General features: G+C 32.4%; 1 protein-coding gene across 2 annotated transcripts; it reads left to right on the top strand.

Annotated features, from left to right (window-relative positions):
* Nucleotides 1–10,135: 10,135 nt before the first annotated feature.
* On the top strand, nt 10,136–14,559 carry LOC121209517 (uncharacterized). 2 transcript variants are annotated; one of them, XM_041080307.1, is made up of 7 exons: nt 10,136–10,295; nt 10,479–10,541; nt 10,733–11,109; nt 12,237–12,500; nt 12,581–12,619; nt 12,787–13,411; nt 13,852–14,559. In XM_041080307.1, exons 1-6 carry the CDS (start codon nt 10,208–10,210, stop codon nt 12,886–12,888), a joined length of 933 nt encoding a protein of 310 aa, XP_040936241.1. In that variant the 5' UTR covers nt 10,136–10,207; the 3' UTR covers nt 12,889–13,411; nt 13,852–14,559. The 2 variants fall into 2 exon arrangements, with proteins under 2 accessions (XP_040936241.1, XP_040936242.1); XM_041080308.1 differs by having other exon boundaries at nt 10,149–10,295; nt 12,797–13,411.
* The last annotated feature ends 50 nt before the right edge of the window (nt 14,560–14,609 follow it).

Genomic DNA, 14,609 nt, shown 5'->3' on the forward strand with positions numbered 1-14,609 from the left:
AGAAAAAAAAAATTAGGGGAAGAAATTAAATTGTAATTTTTTCGATAGCAAAAATATAATTTTATTATTTTAATAGTTTATATATTTATAATTTTTAAAAAATTAAATCAAATCTTTATATTTTTAGAGAAATCAAAATATAATGTGGTGATTGTTCATCTATTCTTTTAGCTATGTTATCAGAAGTTCAATCTCCGCTTATGTGAATGGAACATATTTTATATCTAGTTGTTTACCTCTTCAAAAAATACTCCGAACGAGTGAATTAGTTACTACTACCAATAATAGATATCTTGGTTTTGAACAAAAAATAATAACAATGGACCTGAGACGGTTAGGTCAGGTCAAGTAAACTCTACTTTAAGAAACATGTATATATCTTATACTATATTTAAGTTTTTAATTGAGATGGTGCCATTGATCAATTAGACATCAATTTAATTGAAGGAGCGACGTAACAGTTTTGGTCTTCCTGGATATTGGGTGAAGTTTTAAATGTTGTTATATTGAAGGCGATTGTTAAGGGAGGTGATTCAGCGATATATGGGACCTTGGTGTATTTTGGAGAGTTTGGATAGCAAATTTTTTTTTTTTTTGTAATGTTGTTTGTTTGGAGTGTGCTTGGAAATTGCAATGGATAATTGAATTGATATACGGGCAGGTTCTGAGCCGTCGAGATGGGAGCTAGGGAATGTCTTGTCACCGCTTTTTTGGGATGTTTCTGTTGAATATTGGCAATATCCCACATTAGGAAAAGATAGAAAGGGAGGGGGTTTGGTTTGTTATATATAGAACCCCTCCCCCTTTGGTTGTATCATCCCAAAATCTTCTCCTTTGTAATATTTCTAGAGGAAATATTAATTTGGTAGTGTCCGAGGACGTAAGCTAAATTGGCCGAACCTCGTTAAAACTCTGGTATTTTATTTCTTATTTGTTTGCTTTTATTTAATAGCTTTATGTTGGTTATATTTATTTAGTTATTATTGCTATAAATATCTAAGTGAGTTCTGTCTAGTTGTTGGGTTTTAAGCGGGACCATTGTGACCCCTCCAATTTAACTGGGAATTTTCTTAGTATAATTGTTGGCATAATAATTATCTAAATATTTCTGATAATATTGTTATTAATATTATCGTCGCTTCCGCAACAATTGGTATCAGAGCCAAGGTTTTGTAGTATGCTCTGTGTTTGCAGCTTAGTCTGATCTTACACATCAGAAACATTTCCTAAAGCTTGTGGGTATTCTGCATTTGGTGGCTATTAAGTAGAAGCTATGGCAAAAATGACAGAAGAAAAACCATCCATATCAACAACTTCCACTTCGTACATTTTGCCGAGGATTGGAACTGCAAATACGAGATTTGTAGTGGAAATTTTTGATGGAACAGGTCATTTCGGCATGTGGCAAAGTGAGCTTCTAGATGCCCTATTTCAACAGGGTCTAGATATTGCCATTGAGGAAGAAAAACCAGAAGGGGTTGATGATAAAGAATGGAAGACCATCAACCGATTGGCATGTGGTACAATTCGATCATGTCTTTCCAGAGAGCAGAAGTATATATTCAGTAAAGAGACTTCTGCAAGTAAATTGTGGAAAGCATTGGAGGAGAAATTTCTGAAGAAGAACAGTCAAAATAAGTTACATATGAAGAAAAGACTGTTTCGTTTCAGTTATGTTCCTGGTACCACGATGAACGAGCACATTACCAATTTTAATCAGCTGGTGGCTGATTTGTTGAATTTGGATGTGACTTTTGAAGACGAAGACTTGGCGTTAATGTTGTTGGGATCGCTTCCAGAGGAGTTTGAGTACCTTGAAACTACTTTACTTCATGGAAAGTCGGAAGTAACTTTCAATGAAGTAACTGCTGCATTGTATAGCTATGAACTACGCCGAAAGGATAAGTTGAAAGGTTCAAGTGAAGCAGCAGTGGAAGCATTGGTAACAAGAGATCGTCAGAAAAGTCAGTCTAAGGGGAAGAGAAGAAAGTCCAAAGGTCGAGTTGTTGCCAAAGATGAATGTTCCTTTCGCAAAGAAAAAGGACATTGGAAGAAAGATTGTCCAAAATTGAAGAAAAAAGGGAAGACTCCGCAAGATGCAAATGTTGCAGAATGCAATAGTGAAGCAGAGTCAGACTTTTCTCTTAGTATGACATCTTCAACATTATATGCAGATGAGTGGATCATGGATTCTGGTTGTTCCTATCATATGTGTCCCATTCGGGAATGGTTCTTTGAATTTCAAAAACTAGATGAAGGGGTTGTTTACATGGGTAATGATAACACATGTAAAATAGCCGGGATAGGTTCAATTAAACTGAGGAGTCATGATGGATCTACTAGAATTTTGCGGGATGTACGATATGTCCCAAAGTTGAAGAAGAATCTCATCTCTTTGGGGTCGTTAGAATCTAAAGGCCTAGTTGTGACAATACGAGATGGAGTTCTTAAAGCAACTTCAGGAGCATTGGTGATGTTGAAAGGCATAAGAAAGAACAATCTGTATTACTACCAAGGTAGTACAGTGGTCGGGACAACAGCAGCAGCAATTACGAGTACCAAGAAGGACGCTGAGGCAACACAGCTGTGGCATATGCGTTTGGGCCATGCTGGTGAAAATCCTTGCAAACTCTAGCCAAGCAAGGATTATTGAAAGGTACAAAGACTTGCAAACTTGAATTTTGCGAGCATTGTGTTCTGGGAAAACAACGAAGGGTGAAATTTGGCACTGGGATTCACAATACTAAAGGTATTCTGGATTATGTGCATTCTGATGTATGGGGACCGTCCAAGACTCCATCACTTGGAGGAAGACGTTATTTTGTCACCTTTATTGATGATTTTTCCAGACGAGTTTGGGTGTTTCCTATGAAGAACAAAGATGAGGTGCTTGAAGTTTTCCTTAAGTGGAAAACTAAAGTTGAAAATCAGACAGGAAGGAAGATTAAGGTTCTCCGATCAGACAACGGTGGAGAATATAAAAGCGATCCTTTCCTGAAGATATGCCAAGATTGTGGCATAGTAAGGCACTTCACCGTAGGTGGAACACCGCAACAGAATGGGGTGGCAGAGCGTATGAATCGAACGCTTGTGGAGAAAGTTCGATGTATGTTATCTAATGCTGGATTAGATAGAAAGTTTTGGGCTGAGGCTGTGATGTACGCTCAACATCTCATCAATCATTTGCCATCATCTGCTATAAATGGCAAGACTCCTTTGGAGAAATGGTATGGAAAACCTGCTACTGATTATGACACCTTGCGCATTTTTGGTTCTATTGCATATTATCATGTGAAAGAATCAAAGTTAGATCCAAGAGCAAAGAAGGCTCTATTCATGGGCTTCAATGCTGGTGTTAAGGGATATCGTTTGTGGTGTCTAGAGGCAAAGAAGACGATAATCAGTAGGGATGTTACCTTTCATGAATCTGCCATGTTGAATAAGGTAAATCCAGAAGGAGTGAGTAGTACTTCGCAGCAGGTGGAGTGTACTCCGCAGCAGGTGGAGTTTGAGCAGAGTGTGGTAATTCCAGCAGAAGGTACCACTAGTGATTCTTCATTGGCAGATGCAGAGTCAGATGAGGAAGAGGTTTCTACCCAAGAACCTCAACAGCAATCAGAGCCAATTGCAGTCAGAAGGCAGAGACGAGAAATTCAGAAACCAGCTCGTTTCACTGACATGGTAGCTTATGCACTTCCAGTTGTTGATAATATTCCATCCACTTACACCGAAGCCATTCAGAGTTTAGAGAATAATAGATGGTTAGGTGCAATGGAAGAGGAAATGCAATCTCTAGAGAAAAACAAGACGTGGAAGCTGGCACAACTACCAAAAGGGAAGAAGGCGATTGGTTGCAAATTTGAAGACACTATTGAAGTTAGTGTTATGAGAAGATGTTCGAAGATGTGGAATATCGCCAAGGTGGAGATTTGTTGAATATTGGCAATATCCCACATTAGGAAAAGATAGAAAGGGAGGGGGTTTGGTTTGTTATATATAGAACCCCTCCCCTTTGGTTGTATCATCCCAAAATCTTCTCCTTTGTAATATTTCTAGAGGAAATATTAATTTGGTAGTGTCCGAGGACGTAAGCTAAATTGGCCGAACCTCGTTAAAACTCTGGTATTTTATTTCTTATTTGTTTGCTTTTATTTAATAGCTTTATGTTGGTTATATTTATTTAGTTATTATTGCTATAAATATCTAAGTGAGTTCTGTCTAGTTGTTGGGTTTTAAGCGGGACCATTGTGACCCCTCCAATTTAACTGGGAATTTTCTTAGTATAATTGTTGGCATAATAATTATCTAAATATTTCTGATAATATTGTTATTAATATTATCGTCGCTTCCGCAACAGTTTCGTGGTGTGGCAATGGTCATTTGCTGTTGGTTTCACAAGGCTTCTTTGATTCGCATATTTTGTAAAAGGAAGTGTGTGAATGTTTTCAAGAAAAAGGGGTTTTTGTGAAGTAAAGTGGGAGGATTGTTTATAAGAAAACTGAATGAGATGATGAAGTTATGTTTGCAAGAGATTTTTGGTGGATTTAGCCGTTTTGGAATTGGTCTGATTCTATGTAATTCCAATCAGATGCAGCATTTGGTTGGCATGCTCCACATGTTTGTTTAAAGTTATTTGTGTGTGGGATTGCAAATGTTGTTTGAGTTTGGTTGTGAAGGAGTCTTGGGTGATAAGGAGGGTATCGCAAGAGTATTTTTTTTTTCAGGTTTTGCTGCATCAAATGTTTCTGATATGGTTGAGAGTGGCGCGATGATGGTTTTAATTGGGAGCTATTGTTTAAAGTTTGGTGTTCGAATGAAGTCTGTGGTTCCTGAACACTTCCTTCAAAAGAATTGAAATTAGGATGTTCAGAGTTGGTTTTGTTTCCTTTTTGAAAGCAGGTAAGCAAGGTAACAAGATGGAATTTGCGCTAGCGTTTTTCAGGTTTGAAAAGGCCTGGTTTGATTAAGGCATGGTGGTGGTTCTTGGAGTGATTTTTGGAGTGTCGTTGATGTGTTACCTCAGGTGAGTTGGTAAGCTGTTTTGTGGAATTATGAGGTTTTTGTGTTGGTTTTGTGTTTTGTTTAACAGATGGGGATTGTGGGGTTCTGGTGGGTGGTTGTTTGCTGTTATCAATGTGTGTTTGGTTTTTGGTTCTTGAGTAGGGGATACTTTCGGTGGGGGAATGTTTTGCATTTTGTAGTATGTTAGCATTTCTTGCAAATGCTGAATTTTGTAATTTCTTGATTGAGAAAAAAAAAGTTGTAATAATATAAAAAATCTTATATCGAGTCACTTTTAAAAAAAATCTTTAACCCTTCAATCTTTATCCAATATCTTTAAATCTTCAATCTTTCAATCAAGCCCTCCTTTTTGTTTTTTGTTCAAATTTAGCCCCTTTTTGTAAGAGTTTGAATTCAGCATATCAACTTCATTCGTAATAAGAAAAATCTAAATTTAATAATATTTTATTTGATAATTAGTCAAAAATAAATATATTAAAATACAAATTTATCTTACTATCAATTTTTTTATCAAGCATTAAATAATTAATGGAAAATTAATATGATAACTTTTAAAATTAACGTAATAGTAACTTTAACCTTTTAATATTTTTATATTATATCAATTTAGTCTTAATTCTAAAAGATCTAATTCTCAATATTCATACATCGTGTAATTTAATCTTTTTTACATATTTGTTTTTCGTTGTGACTCTTTCACCTAAAAAATTAAAAGAAAAATAAAAAATTTATCAACTAAATTTGATTGAAAATATATTAAAAATGAAAACACCCAAATTTTGAATATAATAATTTTCATATTTTCTCATTGTATTAAATTCAACCCTTCATGTCACAAAAAAAATGTAAAATGCAAAAGAAAAACTAAATTAGATAATGTATAAATATTGAGAATTAAAGTTTCTATTATACCAATTTTAGAAGCTGCCAATGTTAACCTCCCGTTAGTAATTTAAAGACGGGTAACCAAACAAGAAATAATTGAATAGTTAAATAATTATTTTGTATTTTTCAATAATTAAGTGACTAAGAAAAATTTATCAATAATTAAGTGAATAGTAATGAAATTTGACCTTTAATAACGATACCAGACCTAATAATAGAGGGGAGGACTACCGACATAAAAATAATGCATTGTATCAAGGAGAGCTGTTTCTAGCTTTTTTGGGTCACTTTATTAGAAGAAAACAACAGCCATATCCAATGACCGGCTTGCATTTTTCTATAATTAGACCCCCCCTCCAATGAATACTCTTCGGCAAGCAGGCGACCTTCTCTCTCCACAGTAGGTACTACTAAGTTTACTTATTCATTATCTCTCTTGCTTTGATTTTCCTGAATTTCTTGAGAAAATTCTGTTTCGTATAATTTTGCTTCAATGATTTGCTTCTTCTTAATTTATATCTGAATGTTCGATTGTATTGTTTATATCTTAATTTAATTAAATTTTTTGAGTTATTTTTATAAAAAATCCTCAATAAAGTGAATAGTAATGATAACGATACCAGACCTAATAATACAATGAAAGTGATTACACAGAGGGGAGGACTACCGACATAAAAATAATGCGTTGTATCAAGGAGAGCTGTTTCCACCATTTTTGGGTCACTTTATTAGAAGAAAAAACAACAGCCATATTATCCAATGACCCACTTGCATTCTTCTATAATTAGACCCCTTCCAACGAATACTCTTCCGCAAGCAGGCGACCTTTTCTCTCCTCTAACGGTAGTTCCTATTATCAGGTTAACCTAAATTAAAAATGATCTAATTTAGTTAAAGTTTTATTGGGCTTTAATTGTCAAAGAAAATATGGGTCAAATATGTATATATACTCTAGTAATTTAGCTCTAATTAAAATCTAATTAACAATGGCTAATTAGGAATTAAAACTAATATGATAAGGTTATAAATATTAGGGTTATAATCTCCAAATTACACACAATATATCTTTTCTAATATCCCATCATTAGAAAAGAGAGTAAATATTCTCTGAATTTTTTGTGTGCTAATTTGGAAGATCAAATCCCCAAGATCCCATCATTAGTAAATTTATTTTTGGTTACTCAACTATGAAAAGTTACAAAATGGTTACCCAACTATTCTTTATATTTTTTTGTCACCAGTTGGCTAATATAAAAATGAAAATACTCAATAATCTAAGATAGTTGGGTAACTAAAAAATAGACAAATTAGTCATTATATGGTAAACCAAAGAATAAATCAATTCTTCTATTAAAAGTTTCATTCATTTTTACTCTTAAAAATTAATTCATGTATGTCAATATGAAGTACACATGACACATCACATGTCACTATTTGATTATTCTTTCAGCCATGATAACTTTTAATAGTAGAAATAGACGAAATTTTTAACAGAAATGATCAATTTACTCATTAATCTAATGCATAGAGACTAATTTACTTATTTTTTTAGTAGAGTAAGAAAAATACAATCTAACACTTAATACGAGGACCTTCCTAGTAATTTTACCAATAAAGATAATGTTTGTCCTTGTGCACTAGCAAAAAGACAATTTCTACTATTTTATTAGATTACTTGATCAGGGGTATGTTCAACTATTTTTGAAGTTTTCTCTTATATTATGAGGAAGCTGGTCATATCATATATGTGGCTATTTTACCCATTTCACCCCAAAAAATAATATTTACAAAAATAATCATGGTTCAAAAACATTCACCAAAATGACGTGAAATGAACAATAAAATTAGGTTATGAGAAATAGATGGCCGGCACCACTATTTTTTTCTATTAAAAAAACACATTATGTAGTTCAATGTATTTTAAATTAATTTTTAAATTTAATAATAATGTGAGTGATGCAATAATAATTAAAAAACATGATAAGTAGTTCAGTATTATTTTAAAATATAAAATATGTAATTAAACTTGGAAAATAAAAAAGATAGGAAAACATGGAGGGGTTATGTTGCAATATTCTCAATCTTTTTTGTTGGGTAATTTTGGCCATTTGTTGGCCGGCACCACACCCCCCAAAAAATTATTTTTAATCAGATATAGGGATGCTGGCCATCAATGTGTCAGCACCCCAAAAAAATTTTGAAAAAAAATATATGGGTGCCGATCGTCTAGTGTCCAAAACCCTAAAATTATTTTTTTAATAGAAAAAATAGTGGTGTCGGCCATCTATTTCCCATAACCCAATTTTACTGTTCATTTTACGTCATTTGAGTGAATGTTTTTGAACCATGGTCATTTTTGTAAATATTAATTTTTTTTAGATTAGATAGTAAAATAGCCCATAAATGTATATCTAAATATGTGTTAAAAAAAATATATGTGTAGGCACATGTGGCCAAAACTTTCTAAATCAGGTTGGGTTGATTATAAAGTAAAAATTTGAAGGTTAAAATAGGTTCTGAGTACATACACGTTTTGTATATTTAGAATTTAATCTTCTTAATTTTACTTTCAAAAGTAAAGTTCTCTACTTTTGGAGTTTAAAAATTCAAGTCCAATTATTATAATCGTTGAAATTCTTTGGTATGAAATTTTAAAATTTGAAAAAAAATCACTTTGTAGTGTCATGTAACAATAAAAATAACCTTGAAAATACTTATTAGGAATTTTTTTCTTAAAAACATTAATATGAATGTCATGATAAAATATTGTTTCTGTTGTAATTTGTTCTTAAGAAAAATTGATGACAACATTTTAATTGAAATAATTAACAATAAGGTTAAAGTACCATGGAGGTCTTTGTATTAGAAGTCGAATTGCATTTTGCCTCATCTACTCAGAAAATAAGCAAATTAGTCCATGTAAGTCGGATCAAAAATAAAATTGACCCTTTTATTAAAAATTGATCATTGTATGTCAGCAAAAGGTACGTGTGGCATGCCACGTGTTATTATTTAATTAATTTACCAATCGTGTCAATTTTTAATAGTAGAAATGGGTGAAATTTTTAATAAAATGACTAGTTTGCCAATGGTGAATCTTGGGACCAACTTTAAGGGTGGCCTAGTGAATATTTCAAAAAATTTAGGAGTTTAATGAGAAATCATTTTTAAAAAATTGGGAGGTCTAATTTTTTTAAAAATTGTGAGATTTTTGAGAATTTCTAAAAAAAAAATTAAGAGAGCTTAATTAAATTTTCAAAAAAAAAGTATAATGAAAGTTTTCAAAAAAAAAATTGAAGACCTAATTAAACTTTTATAAAAACTTTAAGGGAGAAATAAAATTTTCCAATAATTTTTAGGGTCCAATTAAAATTTTCTAAAAGTTTAAAGAGAGAAATATTTTTTTTCTAAAATTTTGGAGGCAGGGCCTTAGCTCCCCTAAACTACCATTATGGTCTCTGCGTATGGATTAATTTATTTATTTTTTAGTCGGGGGAAAAATAAATAAATAAAAGAATAAAAATAATCACATCAAGACAGCCGTTGCGAAGGAAAGTTGATTAACTTCTTCATGCATGGAATTTTTCCTCGACAAAATCGCAATAGTAGTAATTTAATTATTGATAAGTTTTATTTCACTATTAATTATGAAAAATTATAAAATAATTATTTAATTATTTGATTTATATTTTTTATCAAGTATTAAATAATTAATAAAAAATTAATGTGATAATTTTTATAATTAATATTATAGTAATTTTACCCTTTTAATATTTTTACATTATATCAATTTAGTCTTAATTTTAAAAATTTTAACTCTTGATATTCATACATAGTGTAATTTAGTCTTTTTAACATATTTATTTTTCGTAGTGGCCCTTTCACCTAAAAAATTAAAAAAAAATTGAATTGAAAATATAATAGAATGAAAACACCCAAAAATCAAATATAATAAATTTTCATCTTCTCTCATTGTTTTAAATTTAACCCTCCATGTCACAAAAAAAAAGTAAATTGCAAAAGAAAAACCAAATTACATAATGTATAAATGTTGAGGGTTAAAGTTTCTATTATACCAATTTTAAAAGCTGTCAAGTTAACCTCCCGTTAGTAACTTAAAGATTGATAACCAAACAACAAACAATTGAATGGTTAAATAACTATTTTGTATCTTTTCATAAGTGACTAAAAAAATTATAAATAATTAATTGAGTAATGAAATTTGGGTAAGTTGTCCTTCTCTATTTCTAGCTTTTTTGGGTCCCTTCATTAGAAGAAAAAACAACAGCCATAGTATCCAATGACCCACTTGCATTCTCCTATAATTAGACCCCCTCCAATGAATACTCTTCGGCAAGCAGACGACCGTTTCTCTCCTCTAACAGTAGGTACTACAAAGTTTACTTATTCATTATCTCTCTTGCTTTGATTTTCCTGAATTTCTTGAGAAAATTCCGTTTCATATAATTTTCCTTCAATGATTTGCTTCTTCTTAATTTATATCTGAATGTTCGATTGTATTGTTTTTTTTATTCAACGATTTCTTCTGATCCAAGTTAAAATTTTCACAGATCTGTGCAAGATGAGCAACGGTGACAGTCATTGGAATGACGAAGATTGGAGACTCAATATAGGTGATCTGATTTTCCTGAGTTTACTTATTCATTATTATCTCTTGCTTTGATTTTCCTGAATTACTTAAGAAAATTCTGTTTCATATAATCTTGCTTCAATGATTTGCTTCTTCTTAATTTATATCTCAATTTTCGATTTTATTGTTTTTTTATTCTACGATTTCTTCTGATCCAAGTTAAAATTCTCCCAGATCAGTGCAAGATGAGCAACGGTTACACTTTTTGGAATGACGAAGATTGGAGTCTCAATTTTTGGAATGACGAAGATTGGAGTCTCAATCTCGCTGATCCGATATTCGAAGTCGCGAAGGAACCACCATTGTTGCTCGAGGATTTCAGCTCGTCGAGCTCGGTGTTGAGTGAAAGTAAAAAAAGAAAGCGGAATAATTTAGATCCCGGTAACTCACAAGAAGCTAATGGAAAAGTCACGAAGAAACAACACCGGTGTCCAGGAACCTTTTATACCGGTGAACCATCAACCTCCCGGCAACAAGAACGTTTTAAAGGGAAAACCGTGGCGGGAAGGGCGAAGATTTACAAGGATCGAATTAGCAGGCGGATAAAGAACGTAAGTATCTTAAATAAATTCACATTATTATTATGGGAAAATTCCACAAAGAGTCACTAAACTATTAATAAATATATCTTTTGGTCACTTAACTTTAAAAAAGTTACAAAAGGGTCAATGAACTATTTGAAAGTTATCATATAAGTCAATGTTAAAATCAACACTTGTTCCAACCAAAATCTCTCATTTCCTTTCTCTTTTACAGTTTAGTTTTTTTTATTTATGAAATGACTCTTAAAATTACAAATCTGTGAATTAAAATCCAAACAGTTTTCTTTTCTGATCTTCGACACTAACTATCAGTTCGACTTGGATTTAAAGCATGTTTGTCTACTCGTTGATGGGTACTGATTCATCATACCAATCGTCAAATCGTCGCTTGGAGCTCGCTAGTTGACCTTTAAAATAAAAACCTTAACATCCTAGTAACTTAAATATATTCAACTTTTGAATAGTTTAGTGACTTAAATGAAAACAGTCAAATGATTTAGTGATTATTTTGTAACAATTTAAAGTTGAGAGACTAAAACATAAATTTACTAATAATTTAGTGATCTTTTGTGCAATTTTCCCTATTGTTATTGTTACTAGTAGAAAAAAAAAGCTGTTTTTGAAACTTAATTAGGATTTAACCGTTTTTATTTCCAAATTTAGGAAAATAAATCAATTTTGGAGAGAAAAAACTTGTTTAAAAAGGCCTTTTACAAAATGTGTTTTTTTAATAACTTAACACATTAGCTTTTTATTGGTTAGATATCGAAATTTTAGTGATTTTGTAAAGTCTTGGGTTTGATTCTTTGTAATTCACATTCATATTTTTTTATTTAATGTTGTTTTAATTCTTTTTAAAATTTTAATTAATAATTCATTTTTTTAAAATAATAAATTTGGGGGAAAACAGTCTAAATCCCTAATTAACTTTAAAAAAGGCCCTTTTTTTTTCCCTAATTTAACCTATATAAAACATCTAATAAGGTATTTTTTTTTCCTAGGAGAAAAGGTGAGGATGATCTTCACCTCGGAAGAGAATAATACTTTACAATAGATGCAGTTTGAAAACCTTTGTATCAACAATACTTATGCATTGTTTCTTATCACTTGCTTTCTGTATATTTGGTAAAATGAAGGACACGAAAGCAGACAAGGATGTTATTATATGGATAGTTTGTAAAATGATGGCCATTAATGCCTCTCATCTCTTACCACGAGTTCTCGGCTCCCTCGAGCAAATCAATACGCAATGGCCAATTCGACCTGACCTCCAACACATAAAGCAAAAGATTCAAGAAATCGAGAGCAACTACAAGGACGACAGTTTAACCGACGAGGCAAACCGAAGATTAGTTGAAGTAGGAGATGAGTTGGAGAGATTAGATCAAGAACGGCTAAAGGTACCCTCATTTTTACGAATTTGATTACTTAGTTTCTATATTCCAAGTCTCCAATATAACTTTGTAGTTTGATTTTTCAGGATTCAACAAAAGCAGGGAACCTTGATGCAGTCTTCACGGTATGTATATTCAACAAAAGCTATTTTCAGTTATGTTACTGAAATTTACGTGTGAGTGTTAAATATAACTCCATATTCGACATATTTTGAATGATCAAATTAAGTTATATGTAATCATATACACATCACTCTTATAAATTATAACTTCTTATTTTTTATTGTTCTAGCTTTCTTCAGCATGTCTGCGGCTGATGTCGAAGAAACTACAGCAACTAATCATCTTATTATTGTTGATGAAGATCACGTTCAACATCATGGAAGTTTGCTAGCTCCTTAAGTGTTATACTCTAATTTTAGTCATCTGAAAAGCCAACCTTATGACAAAAGACAACTGTTATGCTACCTTCATATCAACTACGACCGCGGCTCGCCACACCATTGAGCACACTTTCATTATGAGCTGCCTCCGGTAAAAGTGCCTAGTATTCAACGGTGATGAAACAGTTTTTGATTGTCAAGCCACCCTAGATTGTCACGTCATCAGTCTACAGGATTACATCACCGCCTCGATAAGGAGACAGGATATGACCCTACCGCCAACAAGATGCTTACATATGGCATCTCCTATGTTTCATATATAAGCTTCCTCACCTAGAAGGGGGGGGTGGGACGATTCTCAGTCCCTCTCTCTCTTTTCTCTCTTATTATCCTTCATCACCTTATCACAACAACTCTCCACTTTTCAAGGGTGAAGCACCATTCACTTCTGTCAACTCTTCCCCTTCAACAACAAATTGTGTTATTTAATTTTCCTGTTTCTCTAATCCTGCATAGACTTCTGCATTTAAAACAGTAAGTATTCTTGAATCTGCTTAAGCACTAAAATATATATATATGTATGTGATATGTGTGTGCTTAGCTACAATGCATAGCTTACTTGACTAAGTTGTGGAGAGTCTAAGAAAGGAGGTACGATATGCATATACATAAATACATTTATATTTATATATTATTGCATTGCACATTAGCTAGCTATTTAACATTTGAGAATTTGGACTTCAAAATATGATTTGGGTATTAAAAATAGTGCATGTTTTGTGATAGAATACATACAAATGTAACAGTTAGGATTTCTTTATACTCATGAATTTATTAAATGCATGGTAGTAATGAATTTGAAATTCACCTTTTATGTAATTTTATTAAATATCAACTAATTTATATATAATCATACCCACATCATTCTCATAAATATGACTTGTTTTCTTTCTTCTTTTTTTGTCTTGTTGCAGCTTTCTTCAACATGGCCATGGCTTTTTAGTGCTGTTCAAGATCAAGATCATGGAAGTTTATTTACTTGTGAGGAGTTGCAGTACTCTACTGTTAGTGAATTAGAAAACGAACTTTATGACAAGGACAACAAGAAAGTGGATGTTACCGACTTCCATGGCTTAGAACAAGCATTGAACAACATTGGCAGCTGTTATGAAACACCGGACTACCTCAAACCTATTGCGACCCGAATCCAAAATGTTCGTGGAACAGATACCGATTTTTGCTATCACAATATTCAAGTTCTAGTTTGTGCCGCAATCAAAGAGATGGAAGAGGTATCAATTAAGGAATTAAACCGGCACACATTGAAAAAATGGGCAGCGACACTCAACCAGGCTAAGGGACTTGATTTTGAAGTGGGATTTGCTAACAATCTGTTGCAGAAGAATCTGTGTTCCTACTTTTGTCACTCGAGGAATTTTGGACGAAACTGAAAAAGAAAAAACAGGGTTTTGGAAATCAAAGGTGGCTGCTGAGCTGTCATGTTTTGCAGTTGCAGTTGCAGCAAAATCTTTGGTAAGTCACCACTAGAGTTGAGCTTTCTTGTTTTTGAGCGTTTTATATTTACTTTTCTCTAAGACTATGGTTTTTGGTATGAAATCGTGTGTTTGTACTGTGTTTTGCATTTTTATATTTTCTGATAAATTGATATATATTTTTGATAAGACGAGGATTTAAACTTATTCTTAAAAAAATAAACATTAAATTCACGACT

The sequence above is a fragment of the Gossypium hirsutum genome, chromosome A11 (genome assembly GCF_007990345.1).
Source record: "Gossypium hirsutum isolate 1008001.06 chromosome A11, Gossypium_hirsutum_v2.1, whole genome shotgun sequence".
Classification (NCBI taxonomy): domain Eukaryota; kingdom Viridiplantae; phylum Streptophyta; class Magnoliopsida; order Malvales; family Malvaceae; genus Gossypium; species Gossypium hirsutum.

Coding starts and splice junctions, on each gene's coding strand:
- LOC121209517 (XM_041080307.1), top strand. CDS start 10,208: ATGACCCACTTGCATTCTCCTATAATTAGACCCCCTCCAATGAATACT. Junction 10,296..10,478: donor TTTCTCTCCTCTAACAGTAG/GTACTACAAAGT, acceptor AAATTTTCACAG/ATCTGTGCAAGATGAGCAAC. Junction 10,542..10,732: donor AGATTGGAGACTCAATATAG/GTGATCTGATTT, acceptor AAATTCTCCCAG/ATCAGTGCAAGATGAGCAAC.